Raw genomic sequence first — 27,704 nt, forward strand, 5'->3', positions numbered from 1 at the left:
GCTCACTAGGCTCTGCCCTAACATTCCTATGGGGAGTCCCCATAGTGCCCAGCCTCAGGAAGGCCCTGCCACATCCTGGCACCAACTGCCTGAGAAGAACTGAGACAGGACAAAATCAAAGGACAATCCCAGCCTTTCTCTGCCTGAGCCAGCCGCTCCATGCAATATACTTAAAGGTTTTCTAAATGCAGAGATGTTTCTTTTTTCCCCCTAGTCCTGAGCGACAAGCATCTCGTCTGCTCACGTCTCGTCTCATCTCTGCAGTGATGTGGTGCTGTACACAGGAGACAGCTGTCACCATCCTGCTACCTCTGGGCCACATCACCCAAGCCCCAGCTGGAGCCCAGTGCCAGGTCACACTGTGTCTTGGTCACACCACAACAGAGTATGACAGGAATCGCATCCCTATCTCATTGCCACCATGGAAGCATCTGATCCAGACACGCTCTTTCCAAAGAGGAAAAGGCCAGAACACAATAGCCAACCCATGAAGGACAGCATGAATGGCAGTTCAGTAGCCAAATCAGTCACATTCATGCTGACACCAACTCACTCCTATAAGAAGCGAGCTGAGGAACCTCAAGGTTTGTGCCTCCAGTGTTTCTCAATCATAAATTAAACACTGCTCAGCTTCCGTGACACACAGAGATGTGGAGGGAATTTGTTTATTTGGTTATTTATTTTTGCAGTGTTTTCTCATTTCTTTTACAGCCAAAGCCTTACAGGAGTTTCTATGGATTATTCACTCAGCAGCCTTTCCAGTGCTGACTGTTCAGATTACTGCATCAACACCTCCATGGCTTTCAAATTCATTTCACAGGTTTGCAAGAAACAGATGCTGATACCTGATAAGTAGCAGCACCTGGCTTGAAAGCTTGTCATCAGTTCATCAGTGTCTAACATCTCCAGTAACATCTCAGCTTGCTGGAGAAATGCTACCCTAACTATCTAACATATTTCAGTGTAGGGAAATAAAACCCCTCTCATGAACTTGTTGACATACTGATTCACGCCTTGGTGTTGTTGCTGGAGCTATGTGAGCACATCAAGCCCAACTGAGTGCAATGATACTCATTTAGTGAGCCTGGCTTCCCATTGCATCCCCAAAGTTGTCTTCTTGTCACAGGAGTTTCACATGACTACAGTACAGCTGAGATTCTTTGAAATATTTTTTAATGAAAACAAAACTAGTTATTTGCATATGTATTGCTTTTGATTATCAGAAGACACAAGCATGTTTGCAAAGGTAGCAAAAGTAAATGAATGACATAAACTGCTTTCTTCATCATAGACTTCTGAATTTCAGTATTTCGGCTTGTTTTTTGACATGATGAAGGTAAGACACTGATACAGTATACACATTCAAAAACCATTACACATCAGCCACATATAACAAACACATATCCAACTAGTTTGACCAGACTTCTGTTTTCCACAAGACCAGTGCCTTACTGTAAGACAGAATTACACAGGGAATGAATTGGACCCTACAGTAACAAGGCTCTCAGAAATCCAATTGCAGAATGGCAAAACTGCTGAATAAAGGCACATTAAATAACACTCCTGTCATTCCATGGCAATGCATGGTATATATATAATTGGGCTGTGGCCAATAAAGTCAACAGAAGGATTTGAAACAGCTTACAAGGGCATAAGGGAAAGGAAAAGTGTTTCTTGCACTGCCAGGAAAGTGGAGCCATGGTGACCACAAAACATGGCTAGACTGCAGTAAGATCATCCCTAAGCCCAGACCTCTGCACAAGGAGTTGCTAAGAGCAACAAATGGGAAAGAGAGGACAGCAAAAACAGTGCTACAATTCTGGCCCCACAGTCACTCCAGGAAGCCTGCTTGGTGCTCTGGCAGTTTGGGAGAGGGCTGAGGTGCTGGGAGGCAGCCACAGGCATGGCAGCTGCCCCACTGCATCAGCATCAAGGGCAGTGAGCTCTGTGCTGTCAGCCCCAGTGCCTTTTCTTCCTTACCTACAGTATGGCTCCTGAAGCCTTGAGCCCAGCTTCTTCTTCATCCACCCAAGAATTGGGTGGCTGTCTTCAGATCAAGTCCTGCTTCCTACACTATTTTAAAGCTTCTATTAAATTGCTGAGGCCTCAGTACACTCTGACAAAGTTCAGTGGAAATTCATTCTTGGTTTCTGAGTGCCAGTCTTGGTGTCTGTGTTACATAAGTGCCCATCAGTGTTAACTGGCTTCTCAGTCAGCAAATAGCCTATTCCCATCAATTCCCATGAGCAAAATGTACTAAATCTACACTGTAAATCTGCCTTCAGAGGCAGGACAATTGCAAAGCACCAAGCACCAATAAGCTCCAATCAAAACCCAGTACTGCCAAGCATGATGCCATTAATTCAACTGATCAAGGTGGTCAATTATTTAAACAAGAGTAATCAAAGCAATATATGTAACATCCAGAATCACAGTACCTCAGACTAGACAAAACCTGTAGTGCTGATAGCATTGTCTAAAGGCATATCAGATCTCTTATTTCAGCTGCTGCCAGTTTCATGGAATGCTTGTGTCACTGAGATACTAAGGCTGAAAGGTTATATCATAACTTAGAAGGTAACCATCATTGTAAACATACAATCTGTGGTCTGTGGGGCTATAAGAAAGACTCTGCATTGTCTCTAACTTTTTATCCATGATGATACTAATATGACCTTCTTCGCCAGTACTTGTGTCATACGTGTAGAAGATTTCCTCTTTCCTAGTGCTCAGTGTCCTTGTGGCATACAGAATGCCACATAACATGAAAGCATTGGAAACAGATGGCTTGTACTGTCTTGTCTGCCAAGTATTTAGCACATCAAGTGTGGTCTCATTGAGTTTGCTAATCACAATGTTGCCCAGGCTATCTTCTGTTGAATATATTACCCACAACCCACTTTCATCCACAGCAAAGTCTATGTCTTGCCACGATACACCTGCATATGAGAAACGGTTACTGACAGCAGCAGAGGGAAGGGCTTTACGCACAACCTCTTTGTTTGTATGTATATCGTACATGGCTATATTTGATGAAGAATAAACATGATAGTACAAAAAATTATTGTAAAGAGCAGCACCACTTCCTTCCCCATAGGATAGTTTTCTTTCATACATTGGATTATACAGCAGCAAATCATCAAAAGAACCATAAATCCTAAGATAGTCAAAATATCTCCCAGCTGTGGTCAGTGGTGCAACCCAATAGATCTCTTCCTCAGGGTTGGAGGGAGAATAATCTCTACCCCAGGAACCATATTTGTAGGAAGATCCTCTCCAGTTCAGCCTTGCAACATAGGGCTGGCTAACATTCAGCAGTCCACGGTGAATGCAGCTACCTGCAATGGAAGAGAAAAAACAGGTTTTCCAAATGTTGTCATTAAGAGAGAGGTTTTGCACAGCATAGTCTCTACAGCATGCTTACTAGGGAATAGCTCTATGGCAAAGCACAGACAAAAATGCATAATTTCATGTGTAAAAGAGCTCCTTTTGGACCAAGGAGTGTTTCAAGCTGACTTAGAAAGTTGATTTAAAAAAAAAAATGGAGTACATGTAATTACAGTGAATATTGTGAGGGGAAAAATAAAAAATAAAAAAAAAAAAAAGAAGAAGAAAAAGAAAGAGAGAGGAAAAAAAAAGACAGCGAACATTCAGCCTCAACCAGGATTAATTTGCAGAAATTAAGTACTTACTGCATCATTCCAGACAGGGGACAGATTTGATGTGTGGTGCACTTGGAAATCCCTTGGTAAATGCAATTTCAGAAGCATTTTAGGCTATTTTCTAATTCAGTAGAATGGAGACTGTGCAAGATGGGAAAGAGGAGCATCTGATTTCTGTGTATTTTGTTGAGGAGGGGTAGGAAGGGGAAGCAGCAGTAGTAATTCCAAGGCACCATTTCAGATGAGCATTCTACTGTCAGAATCACAGTTACGAAACAGTGCATCACATGGTGCCTTCTACCTCAGGCCCTCAAATAAACCTGCAAACAGTATCAGTTACAGCCTAGGAAATGTAGATAGTCTTCGGTCCTAGATTTCATATGAAGCAATTCCAAAGAGGGGCTAGCTTCAAGAAGTGATTATATGTACCAGAACAGTATTATTTTCCATACGTCAACTATGAAGCCATCTCCAGGAACATGGAAATATTTTTTTTTCTCATTTTGCCATCCAAAATATTCTACTTTTTTGCTCCTAAAGAATATACATGCTTTTGGGATGAATAGGATTTATTCCACAATCATCCATTTCATAGGAACAAACCACAACTTGGAATATTCAATGATGATGAACAGCATTTGGAACAAAAATTTCTAAAAGCATCTACAGTAAATACTTTATTCTTAATGAATATCAGTGACATCCTTTTTTCCTGACAAACTCTCAGCATTATCAGCCACTGGTAGAAAAAATTCTCCACTCAGAAATGTTTATGCACCTTTGCTAAGTCCAAAGCTGCCACTGGCAAAGCCAGCAGACTTTTTTCAAGTGTAAATATTAGCATTCTATACAACTGCCACAAAAGGGTTCCACACTTTTCTTTGTAAAGGTATTCCACCTGTGGGAGTGGAAGTGGAAATGTCAAGTGACTGAAACTCGTTCACAGGCTTAATGGTATTCTGAGATATGCAACATTTAGATGTTGTATGAAGGGACATGCTTTAGAGGGGAAATACTGTTGGTAGGCGGACAGTTGGGCTGAATGATCTTGTATGACTTTTCCAACCTCAGTAATTCTATGCTTTTGTGATTATGTGAGGTTTCCCAATTCAGTGAGGCGCTCAGCCTTTCTCCTTAAAGATGGAATATCTACCACTAGAATAGGCTCAAGCTTCATATTTCAATTAACCAACAATTAATGGCACAACTGTTTGGTGTTAAGAATGCCTCACAGCACAGAACCTTCATGTACCACCAACTGTGGTGTCAATAACTAAAGTCAAACTTATCTTTTAAGAATTTCTCTGGGTGTTATGTCATGATTGCTTACTACCTGAATGAATGTGAAAGCTGCTGGTTATAAACGTAGTCTTATGAGGGAACATCTAGCATATAACCTATGTCTCAGAGCAAAAAAAAAAAAAAAGAGAGAAACAACAGAGCAAAATTTATCTTTTGCCATCAAAGCTGACCATTCCTACCAAAGGGTGGAGTATAATTATGAAAATAAGTTGAAAACTGCCAGGAAAAGCCTGTGTGGTATCTTGCATTCAAAGACATCCTAGTCTTAGTCTACAAGTAGGAATGTGCAGAGAGTCCACCTAAGATATATTGTGAAAAATGAACCATTGCAAATGCCAAAAGATCTTTTGGAGAGGTAGGAGAAGGTGCCCTTTGTCTGGAACAAGGATACTTGTGGTCTGATTGTCCAGGCAAGTGCATAACAGCTGTGTCAGTGTGGAAAGTCTATTTGGGCAATGAAGCTCTCCATGTCTCCTCCCTTCTCAAAATGTACCATTTGCCTCTTTCCACTACTTAACACCTCACAGCCATGTGCTCACTTGTGCTCATGACTTGTGTGGACATGTGATTTGCCTTCAGCATTCACTCAGTCTGTGAGGAAGGTGGGAAGCATCTTTGTATTAAATATAAATCAGTGTGCAGAAATAATGCCCCACATTATACCACAGTGGCAACTCCCCTGGGGTCAGCACTGAACCCTAGAGTAAGCCTGCATGATTGAGTGCCTAGGTTACAGCAGAGAGGGTAACACATGTTGCAAACAATCTAGTGTCATATCCCAGCCAATTTAATTCCTGAGATTGTCTCAGCTGGAATATGTGATGACCTTGGTTGAACACTCCTTCCCTCCTTCCAGTCACTTGACATTTCTACTTTACAGGCTGAGAGAGCTGGGCTTGCTCAGCCCGGAAAAAAAGAAGGCTGTGGGGTGACTTCATTGCAGCCTTTCAGTACCTAAAGGGAGCCTATGAACAGGAAGGGAGTCAACTTTTTGAAAGGGTAGATAATGGCAGGACAAGGGGAAATGGTTTTGAGTTGAAGGAGGGAGGATTTAGGTTGGATGTCAGGGGGAAATTCTTTACAGAGAGAGTGGTGAGGTGCTGGAACAGGCTGCCCAGAGAGGTTGTGGATGCCCTGTCCCTGGTTAGGGGATAACCTGTCCCTGGTTAGATGGGGCCCTGTACAACCTGGTCTAGTATTAAATGTGGAGGTTGGTGGCCCTGCCTGAGGCAAGGGGGTGGGAACTTGGTGATCCTTGAGGTCCCTTCCAACCCCAGTCATTCTACGATTCTATTATTCCATGCTCCCAAGAATCATGGCAAATCATTCCTGGCTCTGAAAAGATGAGTACATGCACTTAAGTGCTTCACAAAGGATGAGCCCCTGGAGCAGATAGCTCTTTTCCAAATATAGAACACCAGGGAGGCACTGCTGTGTGGCCAGCCAGGCTGCATCTCTGGAAATGGCACGCTAGTGACAATGCCTCAGCACTTGGCACAGGCACTCATGTTTGGAGGTGCTTACACCTCAGCTCATGCAATGAGAGAAAGCTAAAGCAGAAAGTGCAAAATGGCTTGCAGCCTGCCAACTCCATGAATCAATTTGAGCTGTGTTTTTCTTATATGTCTATTATGTATTGTTACCTCCGGCATGAGGGCTTCTTTAAGCTGGTGACATATTGAATACATTACAGTGATTAAATCACAATAAACGTATCTCAGAATTAAATGGTTATTAAATGCTCCAAATCTCTTGATTTGTTTAGAAAAACAGAGCACCAAAGCTTGCAGGTAGTGAAGCACTTCTAAGCTCATCTATATGCGACCTCAAATAATTTTTCATGTCATTAAGCAGAACACTATTCCAGATTTATTTTAATAATTCATACATTGTTTCATAAATAAAAAACAAACGTGTGTTCAGCAGAGAGACCTTTTTTTACAAAAGAAATAATAAATTATTATTTCTTCCCTTAAAGAGATCTCTCTGCTGAACACTTGTTTGGTTTTTATTTATGAAACAATGAATTATTAAAATAAAGTTAGAAGCATGTTCTGTTTTAATGACATCAAAAATTGTCTGAGGTTTCTATGCAGAATGTGCTTGATTTTGATTTCCTTGAAAACTCTCCCAGAATTTATTACTTTTTTTAACCAGAAAACTCAGTGGTAGTCAGGGGGTGATTTGTCTTCTGCACGGGTTCAGAAGAACTCACTGCTGTTTATTCAGCCTAACCCTGCCTCCCCGTCTGGATCTTGTGGGGAAAAAATGCACAAAGGAAACAAAGTGTCATGTAATTTTGTAAATATTAGAAGGTACTTGAAATAAACTCATATGCATTATGCAAACTTTCATGTCTTTAACTCCTTTTTTGACTGTTCTAGGCTATTGATAAATTAAGTCCTGGTATTTTCACCTTCCCTTGTTTCATGCCTGTGTAGCAAATAGAGGAGAGAAGGGCTAACACATGTACATACACACAGGTATCTACTGCTCCCTGCATAAAGAACCAATATCTCAGCTCAGCTGCTTACTAATCCTTCTGATTCATCAGAAAAGGAGCTGTCATTCAGAAGTCACAACTGAAAGGAACCTGACTTCCCTGGCTGATGGGCTGCAGAACTGAGCATGTGCAAAACACGCTGTTGGGTCTTGTTTCTTCAAGCAAGTAGCTGCATTAACTGCAGAAAGGAAGGGACCATACATGTGGAACCCACATTTATAGGAACTCCCATTAGGGGAACAGAGACCATCAGCAGGCTGGTTCTTCATTCTCATATGTGCTCCCATGCATCAGATGCGTATCCTTCTCTCCCAGCAGATGACCCACTGCATCTAGATATGTGAGCTGTTACTGGCTGTTACTGTGGCTGGAGACACAGGAGGCAGAGCTGCACAGAGAAGAACTTAACTTTGCCATTTATGCCTCAGTAACACGAAAACCCAGAGACACCTCAGTCTTTCACCAGCATCACTGGGCATGGGCTCAGACAAAGGGAGCTGCAGTAAGAGAAGGCATAAGTTTACAGCATCTAAAAGGGGATGGACTGGAGGGCTCAAACTCGTCTGACCTGCCTTCAGGCAGTTAACAATTCAACACCCTCTATGGCCAGCAGAGGCATGAGTGTGTTGCCAGAGGCAGCTCAGCCAGTCCTGGAGAGAAGGCGTGGGCCATCTCCTTTCAGGTACCTGGTGGCATCTCTTTCTGTATGGATATATTTGTTTCACAACCCGACACCTCCCAAAAAAAAACAGGTGTCTTGAGATTGTGTAGGTGGTAAAATTTAAGGCAAAAATGTATTTGTTCTAAAACTCCAATGTGAATGCCTGAGTTTCAGGATTAGACTACATCAAGTCTTCCTCCTGCTGAGAACTATTCACCAGTAACTTGAAATTCTTAATTTCTTAATATACAAAAGCTGGGGAAAACACTTTACTCTTTTCCTTTCCTTTCCTTTCCTTTCCTTTCCTTTCCTTTCCTTTCCTTTCTTTCCTTTCCTTTCCTTTCCTTTCCTTTCCTTTCCTTTCCTTTCCTTTCCTTTCCTTTCCTTTCCTTTCCTTTCCTTTCCTTTCCTTTCCTTTCCTTTCCTTTCCTTTCCTTTCCTTTCCTTTCCTTTCCTTTCCTTTCCTTTCCTTTCCTTTCCTTTCCTTTCCTTTTCTTTTCTTTTCTTTTCTTTTCTTTTCTTTTCTTTTCTTTTCTTTTCTTTTCTTTTCTTTTCTTTTCTTTTCTTTTCTTTTCTTTTCCCTTTGAGTTTTGTTCGACTCACTTCTCCCTGTTGCCTCTCTCAGATAATTTCAGTGAGATGTGACAAAAAATCTGCTTCAGAATCCTCAAAGAAGGTCCTTGCCTTTCTATATTTGTCCTGACACAGTCAGATGAAATCAGCACAAAGGAAAAACAAATGGATAAATATTTCTTCCCACTGGACTGGTGAAAAGAGAGAAGTTGTGCCCTGCTGCAGATAAGGAAGTTAGTGATGATGATGAGGATGAGTAACTATGTATTTACTGATCCAATTTCAGATACCCACATCTCCAGTTGGAAGATGGGGCAAACAAAGACCAGAGATTTCCCTCAGATACATTATTTGAGAAGGAGAGGCTGCTCACTTTGGAAATAAGGCAGCAGAAGCCTTAGGGGACACAGTCAGAGGAGCTGTGTTGTACAGCATTGAGAAGCAAGAAGCTTTAATTAAACTTGCCTTTAGACTCATAGTCTTAGACAGCTTGGGGATTATCCAAGCTCTCTCTGGTTCATATTGCCTACCCAAAATATGCGGGAGAAAGGAAGAAGGAGGAAAGAAAATGCAGTCTGAAAACAGGACAAAGAGTCAGTTTAATACAAACATTATAAATATAATATGAACTAAAAGCAGGGCAAGGCCAAGTGGTTTGGCAGGAATTCAAGGCATTCAGGCTTGCAGAGAAAACGTATGGAAATTTTGTTCAAATGCTCAAATGAGTGCTGGAGAGCTTTAAAGCACGAGGTGTGAGCATCCATGCAAAGCCTTCAAAGTGACCATCCAGAAAATGCAGCTCTCTCACATACTTACTCCATCTCCCCAAGCAATAATGTTGTTCTACAACCACTTGTTTCCATATACAGTCTGCATTACATAAAATTGCTCTACAGAGTCTCTGCCCAGAGAATATTTGCTCCCTACTAGGCACACAGTGTCACGATATTACAGTCCCACATGGATTAGTAGCGGTCTGATTCTACACAACACTCATGTTATCTGTACAGCTGGCAACTCCAGTAGTTAGAAGACTTACCAGCCCTCCACAGTGTGTCTGCTAGTCCATTCTGCCACCCTTGGAATCATAGAATCATAGAATGACTTAGGTTGGAAGTGACATTAAAGATCACTGAGCTCCAACCACTTTGCTGTGAGCAGGGTTGCAACCCACCAGGCTGCCCAGGGCTCCATCTTAACTGGGCCTTGAACGCCTCCAGGGATCTGCTCAGAGACAACCCTCAACCTACACATATTTTCCAAGTCTTCTGAGTTTCCAGTTGCTGGAGGCATGAGAAGAACTCACAAATGACACCAAAGGACATCCTTAGATGATGCCTTAGATGGTGGTGACAGTTCACAATAAGTCACCGAAGCTATTGAAGTTCTAGTGATAGGACAAGAGGTAATGGCCTTAAAAAATAAATACCAAGGGAGGTTCCGTTTGGGTATTATGAAAGGTTTCTTCTCAGAAAGAATGGTGAGGATTGGAACAGGCTGAACAGAAAGGTGATGGAGTCACCATCCCTGGTGTTCTTCATTAGTGGAGATGAGGCATTGAGGGACATGGTTAGAGGGCATGGTGGTGATAGGCTGGCAGTTGGACTTGATGACCTTACTGGTCTTTTTCAGTCTTAATGATTCTATCATTCATAGAACCTGGGAGTAATTTTGTTCTTTATGGCTCCCACACAGTGCAGTAGCATTCAAAGGTACCTGAGACAGCTGGCACACCAGTCAGGAATAAGAAAATGCTAAAGCAATATCAATTTGGTCCCGGATAAACTCTATCTTGTCATCATGTCCTGAGAAGCAATATTAATTAATTCTACTATAGTCATAGAATTGTAGAATCACTGAAGACCTCCAAGATCATCTAGTCCAACCATCAGTCTATCACTGTGCCCACTAAGCCGTGTCCCTAAGTGCAGTCACTCTATATAGTTACATTTGTTCCACCCCAGAGCTATTGACCTGTTCTGCACATGACCTGCCTATCCGTGCACAGAGCTGCACTGTGAAGTGCAGACCTCCCTCTTCTACTCTGTGAAAGCTCCACAGACGCTCACGTCAGCCACCCAGGCTTAAAAGCAGCTCCTGCCTCTATCATTCACAGAAGGACACAGCTTTCTTATTCCAGAGCTCGCAACTTTCCCACCGAAACAAAGGTTTGCTGTAGGCTTGAAGATAAAGAAGCTGTTTCTTTCCACACACCGTCACTCACAATAAATCAGTGAGACGTCCTTCAAATACTTTTAAAACATTGCTTGCTTTTTTTTTTTCTTGCTTTTTTTTTTTTTTTTTTTTTTTTTTTTTCCCCATTGTAGCATTTTAAGCCTTTGCTGAGCAGCAGAGGGGCCTTGAAATTTTGCTGTGCAGATTTCTGTTTCAGCTTTTTCTCTGCCTGATCCCCAGACAAGGTGATACTTGTGCATCCTGCCAGGGAAGCACAGCAGCTGCCTGCACCACCATAACGCCCTGAGGAGATCACAGTAGGGATGCTGCTAAACCATGGGAAGCTTATATTTCTACTAGTCCCACATTCTCACCTTTTCAACACGACACCTGAACTTGCTGACCCAAATGATCAGAGGTAATTCTGGTGGGTGCAAATCAGTGCACACCTCATTTATTTTTTTATGAGTCCCTTTGCATTTAATCTCACTGATTGCTAGTCAGCTTATGTGAAAAAGCAGGATTCTTCCCCCAGATATTGTGTATAATAGAATGCTTACTCTTTTATAATACTCTGTCAAAAGGAATTCCTCGCATAGAAAATACTCAGGGGATAAATGCAGCCTGGTAAATCCTACCATCTGTTAGCAAGTGGAAAGTTTGACACCTCAGCTTGTGGTTCCCAAGCAGTTTGCTCCAGCATATCATTGGCTCAGAGTTCCTCAGACTGCAATTCACTTGCAGTGTGATTTTTCAAACTGAGCATAGGCCAAGACAAAAACTACTCCAGTTGTAAGATAATTACCACATGCCCTGTGAAAACAGTCTGTGCTTTCTAGGATGAGAAGGAATGGCCTCAAGTTGTACCAGGAGAGGTTCAGGTTAGATATTAGGAAAATCTTATTCTCAGAAAGAGTGATAATGCATTGACTGCCCGGTGAGGTAGTAGAGTCATCATTCCTGGAGGTGGCACTGAGGGACATGGTTAGTAAGCATGGCAGTGATGGGTTGATGGTTGGACTAGGTGATCTTAGTGGTCTTTTCCAACCATAATGATTCTACAATTCTATTATGAAGTGTGCTTTTGGAACCACAGATATAACCTCCAAAACACAATATCTCCTATTTTTACAAAGAGTAAAGCCTACTTCCACTGAAATCAATAAGAAAACTCACACTTATTTCCCTGAAGCCAGATTTCCCCCCTCAAGGTTCTTGACCTTTTGATTTAGAAGAAGAGTCTTTCGCCTGTGAAGCAAAAGTAGTCATGCAAATCTACCTTTCTGAGTTTGCATATACCAACAGCTTTGGCACATCAGTTGTTGCTCATAAATTCTCAAGCAACTTTAAAACAAAATTGCCATGACATGACATAGGTCGCTTTCACAGGAACCATTAGAAATCAAAGCTGGTCTGAAAAAAATGCAGATTCCCACATTAAAAAAAAAAAAAAAAAAAAAAAAAGGAAAGGGAAGGGAAGGGAATTGGAAAAAAAAAAGTAGAAGGTATGGGAAGAGACTTGCTTTTCACATGCCAGGTGAGAGGGATTTTACAGCTTTTTCCAGCTGAAACCAACTAATGTGTCTGCAAGAGTTTGTTTCCTGCTCTCTTTTTCATTTTGAACTTGTTGATGAATGATTAGTAGCTGCCTGCTCAATTTGTCAAGACTGGATAGTATCATTACAATCGTTTCTAATATTGCTCCTCATGACAAGACAAATGCTTACCTGGTGGGAAATAAGGGGGTGCTGTTGTTTTGTTTTTGCTCTCTTCGCACTCTCTCAATTGATTCTGAAGATATGCAACTTGTCGACGTATTGCAAGGATATTGTTTTTGTCCATTGATTCTAGTTCACTTACCATTATAGTTAGATTTGTGATCTAAGGGGGGGAAAAATAAAAAAAAAGAAGAAAATTTTATATTCCTGTCAACTTTATTTTATAGATATTTGTAGGCAGGTTTAATTGCATCACAGAAGATGCTGTAAAACAATTCTTAAGGAATATACTCTATTCTGCCGGCCTCGCATTTCCAGCAGTGCAATGTGATCAGTTTTATCTGCTTTGACACTCAGCTCTATAACATAATGCAAAATAGTGTTATTCTGTACACAGTGTAAAAATAGGTCCTAGACCTAGTAGGTCCTAGACCTAGTAGGTCCTAGACAAGTGCACCCTATTGTATGTGAGAAAGTACTTACTCTTATCTTGAAAAGTAGCTTGAAATTTTATTTGCAAAGATAAGTGGTGTTCTCAATCACCTACTTGATGATCTAGAGGACAGTGGAGAAACTAACGATATTTCATTTTCATACGAAGCAATTATTCTCTCTAGGTGAGTGATTAATTACAATTTTGAAAATGTGATTTATAGTCCACTGGGAAGGTGATAGTCTTTCCCATTTCTTGATTTCATATTGATTGGGTCACTGCCCCAGCAACCAGAAGCTAATTTTTTAATTATCTAAGTTAAAGCACAGAGGCTTTCAAGCATGGGTGTCAATAAATTCATATTTATTATAATAATTTAATAAGTTCGTGTGCTTAATGCTGTGCAAAAAAAAAATCTCTTCCAGGCAGAGAGTTGGCAAAGAGAAAGAGGACTCCATTTGTTTGGATGGAGTTTTTTCTTTTCTGTACTCTGCATTAAGGAAAAAGGCATTAATAAATTTAAGGTCAAGCATTTCTTTAATTTGTTCTGATGAAATACTGAACTAATACCACTGGCTGCAGTAGAGATAGGCTACATTTCTCCAACCTAAACACTAAAGAGAGTAGACATTCTGTGTATTGACTCATTTTTGGCTAATTGAGATTCTAGCAGTACCTCCAAATATATTTGATCGATGATGACATTGCTCCCAACAACACTGGATTTCAGCTGAATGACCAGATTTTCTAGGTTACTGATTTCCACTTTCAGTAACTGGAAGTCCAGTTCTGTGTAAGATATGCTGCTCTGCTCCATATGCTCCACTCTGATGGTTATATTAATAATTTGCTGTTGATATATTTCAATCCTTTTTGAATACTCTTTAACCTTAAAAAAAGGGGAAGAAAAAAAAGAAAAAGAAAAGAAAAAGAAAAAAAAAAGTACATATTCAGGTCCAGGTTAGCGAATAAAACAAGACTGTTTGACATATTTATCATATTTCTTAGTACCCCGTATATAACATACACATTCTTGATATACTTACTTTTCACATAAACTGCGTAAACAAAATTATCATCACATGCATTAAAAATGTAAAACTTAACCCTCATTTATTGTTGGCAGTTCCACATAGTCCCCTCAGGAATGCCTGGGGATAACTGAAGGCAGAATTCTACTCAGAATCTTCCTTTTTTTTTTTTTTTTCCAATTCTTTGCCAATATGGTCTCTGTAAGCTAATTTTATCCTCAGTATGCCAACAACCTACATTGGCAATTTTTTTTATTAGAAAAGCTGAAGTGCATTATCTCACAAAAGCAACCCAAGGAGGCTGAGAAACACAACAAAGGGTTTCCACGTTTTTCAAATTTACTTCTTATTAATTCAAAATACAAATAGGATTTTAACCCGTGTTACATTTGAATTGTGCCAAAAGTTTCTTGAATTGGTTTTTGTTTCATCTTTGGGGGGTACGGAATGTTTAAACATAGTGTTAAAAATCAAATTGCATTTAAATGAAAGTGGAAATTTTATTGCAGGCTTTAGCTAAATTAATTTACATAGCAGCCTCTTCAGCCCTTGAACCATTAAACGGTTGTCCAGATGAATGTGTTTTCACATATGTATCTGCTGAGGTAAAGGTCACAGCACATGCATTCCAATGCAAAATTAATACTGTAAGAATATTATATAGACTTGGAACATTCTTATGAAAATTTAAGTTTCTTTAAATTTAACACTTCAGGAAATCTCTGTCTCATATGCTTCACAGAAATCGCATTATTGTTTTTACCTTTAAACCAATATAATCACATCACAAGAGTTAAGCAAGAGTAATTATTCATTCATTGTACCAATAACTCTGTATTTATACCTCAACTGATATTTGCAGTATAAGCTCCTTCTCAATTTCTGTAACTTTTTCAGTTGAGATACTTTTAGTACCCATCCTGCCAATCATTCTTGCATTATCTTAATATTTTTGCCCACCGCCTCTGGAATAGCCTTCAAAATCCTGTCAGGATGTGAAGACCACAGATTTGCTGTTTCTCTCAGCCTCTGAGACTGGAAGGCCAGCAAATAAGTCCATGTAATTTTTTCTGAATCTCTTATGGTCTAAAAAAAATAGGTATGGGAGCTCATGAAGGACAATAAGGATCTTTTAAGATCATTAGATATCCAGAGAACTGGTTTAAGAAGGAGAACCATAAATGTCCAGGATCCCTTTTTTTTAAAGTATAATTTTCAGTATCAGCATAACTACACTATAAATCTGAAATGAACAGGCATGCCACCACAAGCTGCAGCAGAAACACCCTGACTCATGATGGGTACTCTAGATCTCCCAGGCTAAGCCTGGGTAAAGAATAACTTTAAAGATATTTGTTACAATTAAGCATCAAAAATGACAGCATAGAAAGACCCAGCTCCTCATAACTGGCTTGAAAAAAAAAAAAAAGGCAGCTGGGGTGCGTTATTTGAGTTGTCACCATCACCTGTTAGGAGAGAAGGTCTGGGCAATGGTCTTGGAAAACTCAACTCTATACGGACCTTGCACTTTTACTGGTCACTGAAATCATTTTAGAGCTGGAAGATATCCTCTAAAATAGTTCTGAGAAAATATCTTTAAAGGTCAGTGTCTAAACTGTACATCCAGATTTTGCACAAGAAAAAAAAAAGAGTTATGATTACATTCTGAACAACATCCAGCTGGTCCGTGTCTGAGTAACATTGCACTGGTATGTGAAACTACAACTATCGTAGAGGTATTCGGAAATCTATCTAGGTCCTATTGGTCTATTAGGACTATTAGTCTATTATTAGAACTAGTCTATTTTTGGTTTAATAATTAGTCTATTATTAGTCTAATAGTCCATCTAATAGTCCAAAGGGTTATTAGCTTGTCCCATACTTTGTTACTATTACCAACATTACAACTATTAGTATTATTTTTATGATTGTCCTGTGCAGACCAGTCTACAGACGGCTGAAATAGATTCTTGGAGTTAATGACAGCTACTCATTAGTGAGCAATCTGTGAATTTGGAGTTTTCTTCAGGGTCTTGAGTTTGTGAACAAAGCACTGAGCACAGGACCCAGGCATACATCATTATTTCAGCCCTGATCGCAGAGTGCTGCAGGACACAGACTGGAAGCTCTCCTTCCGCATCGGACTGTCTTCATCCAGACAACCATCCAGGTCTTTCAAGGACACCAACACTATACTGCATAGCTGAGAGCTGTCCATGTTAGTTGAGCCTGAACTAGCTCCAGCACTCTGCAGTGCTCTGTACAAACACACCAGCATCTCAGTGGATTTAAGCTCATAGGACCCCTGGCTTACCATTAGACAAATGCAGTTTTGTTAGCAGTGATGTTTTAATAGATCTGTACTGTTTTTGCAGATAAAACCAGAGCATACACCAAGCACTGTGGTGCAGAGTGAACATTCCAACCTGATCAGAACTGGCTCAGGGGTTTCTTTAGCTGAGAAATATCAGTTGAAAAAAAAGGGAACATGATGTTGCTCTGTTGCTTGGCAGACAGATTCAAGCAGCTTGCAATTCCTGCTCTCCTACAGTATCTGTGTGCTAGTGACTGGCTGTTGTCTCTTGCTGGACTGGCACAGAAATTCTGTGCATGGCCCATGTTTAGGAGCACAGACCGAAAACTGGTTCTGTCTGCTGTCACATTTGTCATAAAGGCCTTAAGTAGGGCATAATGAGTGCACAGAGCTTGAAATAGGAAGAAAATGGAGCGATATGATGTATATGTAGGGAAAAGAGAAAGAAAAAAAAAAGAACTAGTTTCATTTGTTCCTCCACCTTCATGGAATGAAAAGGGCAGGGAAAATCTTCAGTGCTCATATACTGTGTCGTTTACCTGCAATTGGTATTTATCAAAACAGGTTTTGCAGCATGCAAACAGACACTTCTCTAGCATACATTTAGAGACTACAGAAGAGGGAACTGAAGTGCAAGATGAAGATGCAAAAGAAGAAAAGAAAAGTAAACATGGATAGATGAGAAAGAAGTGACAAACCAGCAGTCCTAGAAAGCTACTTGGCCTGGGGCTTTGGGCAGCTGTGACCTCCACAAACCCATAACGAGCACAGCTGGCAAGCAGTCTGCAAGTTGACACTAAGGAGAATTCCACTCCAGGTTGATCTATTTTGAAAACAGTTCTTCCTGGTGGAGGGTAGGAGTGCTTTCTTCTCCTGTCTTTGTTAAGCAAGGATGTCATAATCACTGTGAGTTAAGTTCTGAAAAGTACTCTCTCTCCTTGGGATAAAGTGCTGATCCATCCCTGTTACTGAGGTGTCCTCTCCCCTTTCTTATTGTGAGGAGCAGCCAATTCCCGCTTTGATTTGAAAGGTTAATTTTCTTCTGTAATCATAATTATGCTGGCAAAGGTTGATGTGACAGAGGAAAAATTAGTCTGGTATTTTCAGCCTACAGTTTGCACTCATTTGGCGCATGAGAGCATCTCTTTATCTGCAAGCTTCCCTGCCTGCTGTTTCTATAAAAGGACCCCCTTGCTTTTTTGAATTAGTGTACAATCAGGCAAAAGGTTAACGATTCAATCAGGCTGTTTATCTGGGACTTGTAGCACATGGAAAGCATCTTTAAGAGGGCCCAATCCTGAAGCTCTCACCCAGGAAAATCTCCCACGAGCTTCAAAGAGTGTTTTAGAAGAGTGAGTAAAGCATGAGTTCTCAGTGTCCAAAAAGCAAGCACTTAGAAGAAATCACCACCACTGTGCTGAGACTAGGTTGAGCTGAGAAGACAGACTGGGATCTGAATTGCCAACAGAATTGCAGATGGCAGAATGATTCCCCAGAATTTTGTTCAGGATATTCTGTTCTAATAACGGTTAATAATGAGAACAAGGGTTTCATTGCACTGTTCCATTATTTTCATCTTTCTGTGAGTATTATTACAACCGAGTAGTAGTATATGGGACTTCACAAGAAAGAAGGTGAAGTATCTGTGTATATAGAGGCTCATGCATAACAAGATCTTAGATTGCTTAAGTTCAGTTATCAACAGGGCAGTGCTTGGGAGATTGCTCCTTTCTGCAGAAAAACAGCAATAACAACAACAACAAAACAAAACAGAAAAACAACATCATAACTGATATAAGTTGCACACATACAGTTACACCAAAATACAATACTTTTTTTTATTTCTGACCCAAAGTGTCTCTTTGCCTGTATCACACTGCAGTGTATGTCACACTTCATCTAACCAGGTGCATTGTAACACTGCTTGGCTGATTGGTCTCGACAGGATAAAATCCAGCGAAGCCTGAGTGAGGTCAAGAATTGTCACTGTCTGCAGCTAGAATTGAAAACCAAGGTCAGCATCTACCCTGCAGTACACTGTTGGGCACCTAAAGACAATACAGTTATACCATTTTATACCAGCTGGCAGCCTGGACATTAAAGTTCACAGCAGGGATTCAGCTTGCCCTCACTTGAAAGATGAGTTTCAGATACAAGCTTAGACATCTAATTTTAGGTATCTATAGTAACCTGTGTCTTCCTATGAGCAAGATGCCTGAACTCCCTGTAGAGTCAATGGACATCTGAGGTTGTCCACACAGAAAGATCAAGCAGCAATTGAGATGCACTGCAGATCTGTGAGGTTGGCAGATATGCCACTCATCCTAAATGGAACATGCACTGCTCTGAGGAGGGTACTGGTAAGAGGCCAGTTCCACCATGGCAAGCGACTGGGAAAAGTGGTACACAAACACTTTGAAGAATCCCACCAATTTTCTGTTTGGGAATCATTGCTTTGCTCTTTTCCCAGTGCAATTAGTTTTAATACTGGCAGTGACCACAATGGGAACAGTACAAAGATCTGAAATCTCAGTGACTGTCATGGATCATTAACTGAGCAACACCTCCTTCCTGCAGGAGAACAAGTAACTCCTGTGCTTGGGAATAGTGGGGCTTCTGCCAGCTTGCCTTCCACAACCCCACTGACAGCTGAAGGTGCTTCATCATCAGCTTCAGTTCTTTCAAATTTAGTGATTTCAACTGATCTTTCCATAGGATCCTCTGCCTGTTGTTGTGGTGTTTTATGCTTAATTTCTTATCGGTTCCTGATTATACCAGAAGAGGTTTATGAATATTTATGGTTAGAATTTATAATTTAATGCTGTGCCTTTTCTGCTGTTTAACTCAAGGACACTTCATTCCTTAAGATGCCTGGTTCCTGAAGAAAACACTTTCTGCTGGACACCTCATCTGAATCCTGAATGTTTATCCACCACCAAAAGACAAAGGCAGACTTCTGCCCTCACAGGCAGCTTCCCCCATTGCACAGCAGCACGTGTAGGTCTGTCTGAGTTCCTCAGAAATTGATCTGATTTCATACAACAAGCAGCCAAAGTAGCAGAAGAAGTGTTTGTCTTTAAAAATAATACATAATTCAGCACTCTCCCTGCCACAGCCTCAGATGTTGACATAGAACTTTGTTTGTTGGATTGATTTTTAATCCATGAAAACAAAAAGAGTGAGGGAACAAATATTCACCTCCCTTCCTCACTCTGAAATATGTTGACCTTACTCCTCCTTCCATTCATTTCCCTCTTGCAATCTGGCTGGCTGGATACAAACGATAACACAAGAAAACAGGAGGCTTGGTTTCCTCCAGTTCTGTATAGCAATCACAGAACAATAAAAGTGAGCCTAAAGGGAAAAATACTGCACGCCTTTAGCTGCAAGAGCCTAAAAAAGAAACTAAGGATATTCAAATGTACGACACGCTACAGTGTCAGAGATTTGAGATTTAATCACCCTTCTCCCTGTCCTTACAGAGACCTCTCTCCTGCTGTTTGAAAGACAGGTCACCGAAAAGTGCTGACTGCTGTACTTTTTCACAGGAAACCATTTTTCAGCCAAGATACAATTGTTATATTTGCGAGAAAAGAACACCTTACTTGAGAAAGCTCTGCCTCAAATTTCTGCAAGAGCGTTGTGGCTATCACTTGCAATTGCTCGACCTTCAGCACGGGAAAGTCGGTATCCGGCAAGTACACAGAGCACTGACAACTTCCATGGTCATCCAGAGAGCCAGTCACGTTGGCAAAGAGCTGCAAAAACAAGGCAATAATGAAAAAAAAGATGTTAATATACTTCTCTAGAACCAATAGCTAATGCCTGGCAATAATCTGACAATCATAGGATCAACAACTTTGCTGTTAGTTTTTTTTCACCTTTTTATTCCAAGGAATTCCTATTATCCGGTAATTTATTTTATTTTATTTTATTTTATTTTGGCTCAGCCTTACAAATCTTTCAGAAAAAAAAAATTAAATCTTGCTGTAAAAAATGTAATCTTTGGAAAAACAGAAGCATAATAGTCCTTACTTCTCCCTTACTTCTCCAGCTTGCAATAAGTTACCCAGAGAAGTGGAGGCCCCAACCCTGGAAGTGCTAAGACCAGGTATTTATGGAGCTGCTGGGCAGCCTGAGCTGCTGGGTGGCAATGCCCATGTCAAAGAGTTGAGACTGGATGATCCTTGGAGTCCCTTCCGACACAAGCCATTCTATGATCCTATTAATCTTATGGACAATCATCCTAAGAAAATGAAAGAATCTTACTAGGAGGTGAGAAACCACACAACAGCAAGAAAATAATAACTTAGTAACTTATGTCGTATATTTACTGCTCTGTTTATCTGAATTGAATTAATCAACTCATCTAGTCATTTCCATGCATAGAGCTGAAAGCAACAAAATAGAAAAACAGTGACTGAGAAAGTTTTGAAAAGAAACATGTTTTGTTTGAAATTTCTTAGCCAGCCCCAGCAAACAGGCATGAATTTAATTGTCTACTAGTGAAAGGTGAAGAACTGAATACTCAGGCTCAAGATAATGCAAAGATACCTCTTTTCCTACAGTGTTGAACATCACACTACACATCACTGCCCACCCACCCTCAGCCATGGATAGCTTGCAAAACTGTGACCCATGCCATTAGCGTGAATTGCCTTGTCCTGGCTATTTGCACACTCAGAGCATCATCACCGGAGCAATGGATATGGTGTTTGGAAAGGTCAGGGCTGGCAATTCATGATTGTGCCATAATTTATGGCCAAATCACATAATTTCCACTGGGTTGAATTCAGAGCATGCTTGGGGCAATGAAATATTTGGGGTTTTTTTGTACACAAAACATTCGCCAGTTCATAAACCTATCACAGCTTTATTAATAAATTTATTTATTGTTCCTTTAAAATATTCTGGCACATACTTCAGTGAAGCTGCATATTTTTAAGCTAGGAGCTTGCTCTTCAAATACACTTCTTTCTATAATCTCTCCTCTTGCCTTGCAGAAATCCCAGTGTTATTCATCTATTTTCTTATTCTCTCTCCCTCTTAAAAATCAAAAGAAGCAAACAACAAAACTATTAATCAAAAGATGGAATTTCAGCACTTCTTCTCTCACTTTTTCACAGTGGTTTTATTCAACTTCCTCACCACCCGATCAACCCAGTGATGGCCAGCAGCAAAGCCCAAGAATAGAGCAGCAGCAAGAAGGAATGATCCATGTTCACACTTCTGGCAACCTCTTTCTGCAGCCATAACAGCATGTACCTCATTTTGAAAGAAATCATGAAAAGATGTTTTATCTGTGTTATTCAAGCACCATGGTCCTTAAAACTTCACTCCAGGCCAGACTGCTGAAGACATTTAACATGAAAAGAAGCAAAGAAGTATCTCATAGGATGCAAGAGTGTCCCAGCACGTCATTTCTATTGATTTCCCTGCCAGATAGGTTACGAAAGCACTTCTGAATATCACACTGAAAATATACTGCAAACTAATTCTGAGTACCTTTAAAGATACATCTAACAGAATGTAAACTAGTATGAAAAATAAGTCCCTCAGTCCTTTGGTCTTAAGAATAGGTCATTTGGAAGCTTTTGCATCTCTGATTCCTCTACATGGGCATGATAAGGATGGTACGTTGCTCAGCAATAACAGGAAAATAAACAGGAGGGGGGAAAGAACAAAGAAAGAAAGAAATATGGCTTACTGAGTATCTGTAGGACTGTCATGTGCATTGGCATACTGTTGAGTGGAAGCTCTTGTATTCCATCCCTTCCGTATATAACACAGATATAATATATATATGTACATATTTAATATATATGCATGCATATGCTAGGAGGGGGTATACTACACATAGAATAGCATAATATGTACTACACATATGTATGTGTTTCTATATCTAGAAATGTGTGAAATATAAGTTTTACATTTCACTAAACTACAGTCCTAACTATACAGAGACATCCATTTTTTTCTGTGCTACAATGCTTATTCCATATGTCAAATAGACTCTTCATAAGCATACTCAAATGATCACCCTAAATGATCCTGCAGAAAAACCTCCAACTTGGGCATTCAAATTCCCTATGAAAAAACAATCATTCTATTTTAATATTTGTGTTGAAAGAGAGCCTAGAGTTGAAGGCAGAGCTTCACTGCATTCAGTGCTATTTATATGCGTGCCAAGAGACAGTTTTCCCAATGGAGAAGGCAGCCTTCTTCCTCTCTTCCATTGACATTGCTAACTTTAGGATTATGATATTGATGAGAAAAAGAAGCATTTTTTAGTTAAGATCCTCTTGGATCAGCAAGTGCTTCAATCAAGATATAACAGCAGTCAAATGATGACCATATAGCAAAAATGTCTTTCTTTATCCTATGGAAAAATGCACAGGACAAGCTGTTACTTTTGATGGATTTGTGTGTTCTTTAAAGTTTAATAATTTACATTGAAACTTTAAATGAGAGCAAACTGTCCTAGCCTACAGCAAGGACTCAACAGCAACATTTCACTGTAAAATTAAGCTGTTACATATACATATTTGAAGCTATGAAAAATGTTTCTTTCCCACATCCCTTCAATTTAAGAAAAACACCAAGAGCCAACAGGTACCTGATCCGCTGAAAAACAGAAAATGTATTCAGTTACCTAGACTGTAAATTAGAGTTATATCCTCAAAACAGCCTATTTCAATGCTTCATTTCCAGCTACATTGCATCCCAGTGGCATTCACAATTCTGAATTAGCTTCTCACTCTTCCTAAGACAGAATGTGATCCGCAGAAACCATATGGCAAGGATAGGAGCCTTCTCAGCTGTACGAGGAGATGGATGGATTTAGGGTCCCGCTCCTAACTCCATTTAATTTTTTAAGCTCTCAGCTGGAGGTGGAGATTTAACACTCTCTTATAAGATGTTTCTCCATACATCCCACACTGGGCTAGCCTGGGTGATGAAAACCTGCTATCAAGCTGCCTACTGTCTTTGACTTGAGCTGGAGCTGTGCTTTGGGTAGACACCGTCCTTGGTGCTTAGGTTTCAGGACCACTCAGAGCAATTGTAGCCTGTAGAATCATCTCCAAAAGCAAACATGTTACTGAGCAGTCACTGACAGAGGGAGGCAAAGAGACTCAGAAATGCACAGACCTTGGACTTGAGCACTGTACCAGAATTCTCAACAATTCAGGTTCAAGTCCCTCTACAAGTAAATAGTTGAGTAAAATTTGAACTAAGTAGAACAGGGAGAATCAAGATTTTCTCACTCTCATCAGCCTCTTGAGGACACTTTAAAGGTGACAGAATACTATTTCAAGGCCCTACTTTCATTTGCATGAGAAAAACAGAATTCAACAGAAGCCTTCCTCTTCCTCCAGGGACGTCATCCAGAGAAGTATCTCCAGAGGAGAATTCACAGCCTCTCTGGGCAGCCTCTTCCAGCGATTTGTCATCCTCACCATGAAGAAGTTGTTTTGCATATTCCTATGCTCCAGTTTATGGACATTTCCCCTTGTCCTATCCCACAGACCACTAGAAAAATGTTGTCCATGTCCCTTTGTGTCCCACACTTAAGATATTTATAAACATTAATAAGACCGTCTCTGAGTCTTCTTTTCTGCAGGCTGAACCTGTTCACTCAGCCTTTCCTCATAGGGAAGATGCTCCAGGGCTTTTATAAGCTTTGTGGCTCTCTGCTGGACTCTTTCCAGGAGATTCTTGTCTTTTTTGCATACTGAGCCCAGAACTGGAAACAGTACTCAAGATGAGGTTTACCAGGGCAGACTAGAGGTGAAGATCACCTCCCTTGACCTACTGGCCACGATCCTCTTAGTGCACTCCAGGCAGGATGCCATTGGCCTTCTTGGCCACAGGGGCACACTGCTGGTTCATGGCTGATCTGTCATTCACGAGGACCCCCAGTTCCGTCTCCACAGAGCTCCTCTCCAGCAGGTCATCCCCCAACTTCTTCTGACACATGCAGTTATTCCTTCCCTGGTACAAGGCTCTACACTTGCTTTTGTTAAACCTCATCTGATTTCTTACCGCAACATCTGGGTAGCCTGACTTACCTGGATCAGGGCTAAGCCTCCAAGTGACTATGTTGCATTTAAAAAATGCATGGAAACTTCTTAGTTATACTCTTTCTCAGATTTTATTGAACAGTTAGCAATGGTCATACCTTTGGGGAGCTGCGCTGACTGGTAGCCTTCTCGTTAAGCTGAGTCAGATATTGAAGTGTGCTGACAGGAGGAGTCTAAAATGGAAAGGAAAGCCTCTTTCAGTGCAAATTCCCACATTTGTCACCTTCCTTTCCCTACCAGCTAGCCACCATCCTACAGCTACAAAGCACTTTGATTTTACTACAGGAACCATCCCCAGAAACTATAAAATTAATTGTCTTCTCTTGACAACTGGCATTTCCCTGAGCACACTGTCACCTCGCAGACACCTTGTTCCAAAGACAGGCTACATGTGGCCAGAGGAAGGCAGGGGATGCTCAGCCTGCTCAAGAGGTGTGAGCTGGGGCCATGACAGACAGATCTGGCACATCTGTGTGGCAGTCGGAAACAACAGCACTGTGTCCCCGTGCCCTAAATTCACAGGCTGCTGTTCTTCCGGCAGTGACATCTGCTCCAGGCCTCCCAGATTGCGCGCCTGCTCTCGGAGCAGGACTTGCTGCCCCTTCAATCTAAGCCATCAGGTTGCAAGCTGTGACAGCTGGGACACGTATCCCACTCTGCTCACAGTGGAGGGGACAACATCAAGCTATGGGGAAGGAGCACGAGGTGAGCTGCCACACTTCTCAGCTGGGAAGCTGATCCACCTGGGACTCTTTTATATAATAAAACAACATACATCCCTTTTAATGTTCAGATGTGAACATATGTGCCTCCCTATCACAGAAAGGAGAGCAGCTGTCACCTTGGCATTGTACATCCCCGGAGGTCTGCCACAACTACACGGAGTGTGCTGAGGATGGTGTACCATGGTGATACAGCATAATGCTGCCCAGAGGAGAGCCTCATCAAAACCTGTTACAAGGTGGGAATTGCAGCAACACACCTCAGTGTCAAATGGTGTGACAGACGTAGCACCAAATGGGCTTCTCCCCAAGGAGGACACCTATTGCTCAGTCTTGCTGCATTTCCCAAATCCCAGCCCCCATTCCTGAGCCATGGAATGATGTGGAACTCCAAGTGGGCAGCAAAGGGGACAGCAGGGACAAACTTTTGTAGGACAGTTTATCTAAGCAATCCATTTGAACAACCATATGTGTGTTCAGGCATGGTGTGAGAGTAGATAGTAGCAATTAAATTACACAAACACAGAATCAGTTTTAAGCTAAGCAGAATGAGGAGAAATATCTCCTGCTTAAGTTTCCTCTCCTCAGTTTATCAACATATATTTAAATCTCCTTCTTGACTCCTGAAGAGTCAAGGAGTCTTAAAATCCAGATTGGTGTCTAAAGCAGACATATCACAGTCACCGAGAGACAAAGTGGGAGTCTTCCTAATGTTAACTGTAGAAATAGTAAAAGGCAGCCTCTTGGGTCAAGCTGAGACAAAATGTTTTCTTTCATTTGGGAATGCTTGAAATCTATTTTGCAAACTTTTTCTAATGACAATTTAAGCCTAGTTTTTAATTAAAAATAAAATGAGACCATAGAAAATCAAAACAAATCTCTCACCAATGCCATTTTTTACATATTTTCGAAGTTTTCTCTTCTGCCCTCTTTCCTGTTACTTTTTCTTCCTGATTGATGTATTTGATTTGAACTTTTCTCATGCATAACCAGATATAGTTTTAGGGGGAAGAGGGAGAACACTCCACACAAAACACCCAGCATGGCTTTCATGTGCCTGGACAGCGATTACGACAGCAATCAAGCAGTTGGGAAAGCCCCCGCCTTCCAACTCCTTCCACATCAAAGATGTGTATCCTTTCCTCTTATAAGCCTTTGCTAATTAATTAGAAGCTACACAGAGCATTTAATATCCACTGAGATTCTCACTGGGAGTTGCACTCATCTAACCAAAGGCAGAATTTGACTCTGATTTTAAACCCATGCCTCATTTTTACATTTATTACCCAGTCCCTGTACATCAGTCGAGAGGAGGATGGAGAGATACTTTAAACTTTCTCCATGCAAAGATCTCAGCATTTGTCTAATAACTTCCCAACAACCTAAAAAGATTTTGCACCAATCTAAACAACATGAGAAGAACCAAAGGCGCAAAACTTGGATGATGATATCCCTTCTTACCACTTCTGGAGCTGCTGTCACGGTTGCCTGTGTGATTGTGCCCTGCACAAGGAGCAGCAGAGCCACCTGTATGTCCTTCATCTCTGCCAGCAGATGTAACAGCCAGGGGAACGGGAGCTCTTTTTATCATCGGGGCTGGGGATTTCCCCAGCCAAATCTTAAGGAACTTGCTTGATGTTATATGTTTTTTGAAAAACGATGTCATAAAATCTTGTGAAGTTGTCACATTACTAACGCACAAAGACAAGTTACTAACCGTCAGAAATTAACTGACAATTAATCACTGTCACCCAATTTCCCGAAAAGAAAGTGCTCCCACATGGTGCATTATCTAATCTTCATCGTGGTTATGTAGGATAACAGGTGCTTGTTTGCTACAGCGGGTTGTAAGAACTTCCTCTTAATATGTCTCAACCACAAAAATTCTCATAGATCTATCCTAAGATATGCAGACAATGCAGGTCTGATCTGGAGAAGAGCAGATCAGATGAGACATGCAACAGGAACACCCTCCATATACTTGAAAGCCCAACGGACCTTTTACAGTAAGCTAAATGTGGGGTCTCAGCTCTAACACAGAACAGGTGGGAAAAAAATTTCCTCCTATTGATATCTTGTACATTATCAGCATGTACCCATTAGTGTTTACTCATATATCAACATTGTGTTAATGCTTAAGCAATTGCTCTCTTTTATGGAGTTTCATGCCACTTGGCCACAATAATTCACTGTAGCCTTTGAAGCTCTGATCCAGAGAGATAAAAAAGGCTGTAGACAATGCATAGCAAGGCCTCACACTGCAACTGCAACTACAGCTACGGTATGACTGGTAGCTATTTGTCTGCCAACCCCAAGGCATCCAAACCTCCATAAGATAACCCACCAAGTTACAAGACCAGCTACAACCTCAGTGGAGTCAACTGCAAGTCCTCAACTAGCAAAACAGGGATTAAAATTACTCTTCAGACTCTGTGGATGACTTAGAAATTTAGCTTGGGAGGAATGTTGCAGCTGGGGTGGAGAAGATGTCTGTGCATTTGCAAAAGAAGCCAAGAAGCCTCTAGACTA

At 40.9% G+C, this 27,704-nt stretch overlaps 1 protein-coding gene across 1 annotated transcript; it reads right to left on the minus strand.

The window, feature by feature from the left end:
* Positions 1 to 2,544: 2,544 nt before the first annotated feature.
* On the minus strand, positions 2,545 to 26,717 carry OLFM4 (olfactomedin 4). Its single transcript, XM_048963901.1, has 6 exons — positions 26,637 to 26,717; positions 24,552 to 24,626; positions 19,978 to 20,130; positions 13,704 to 13,916; positions 12,604 to 12,757; positions 2,545 to 3,338 (listed from the first exon to the last, which is right to left on the minus strand). The coding sequence occupies exons 1-6, from the start codon at positions 26,715 to 26,717 to the stop codon at positions 2,545 to 2,547; spliced, it is 1,470 nt and encodes a 489-aa protein (XP_048819858.1).
* Positions 26,718 to 27,704: the final 987 nt, after the last annotated feature.

Source organism: Lagopus muta, chromosome 1, assembly GCF_023343835.1.
Source record: "Lagopus muta isolate bLagMut1 chromosome 1, bLagMut1 primary, whole genome shotgun sequence".
Lineage (NCBI taxonomy): Eukaryota > Metazoa > Chordata > Aves > Galliformes > Phasianidae > Lagopus > Lagopus muta.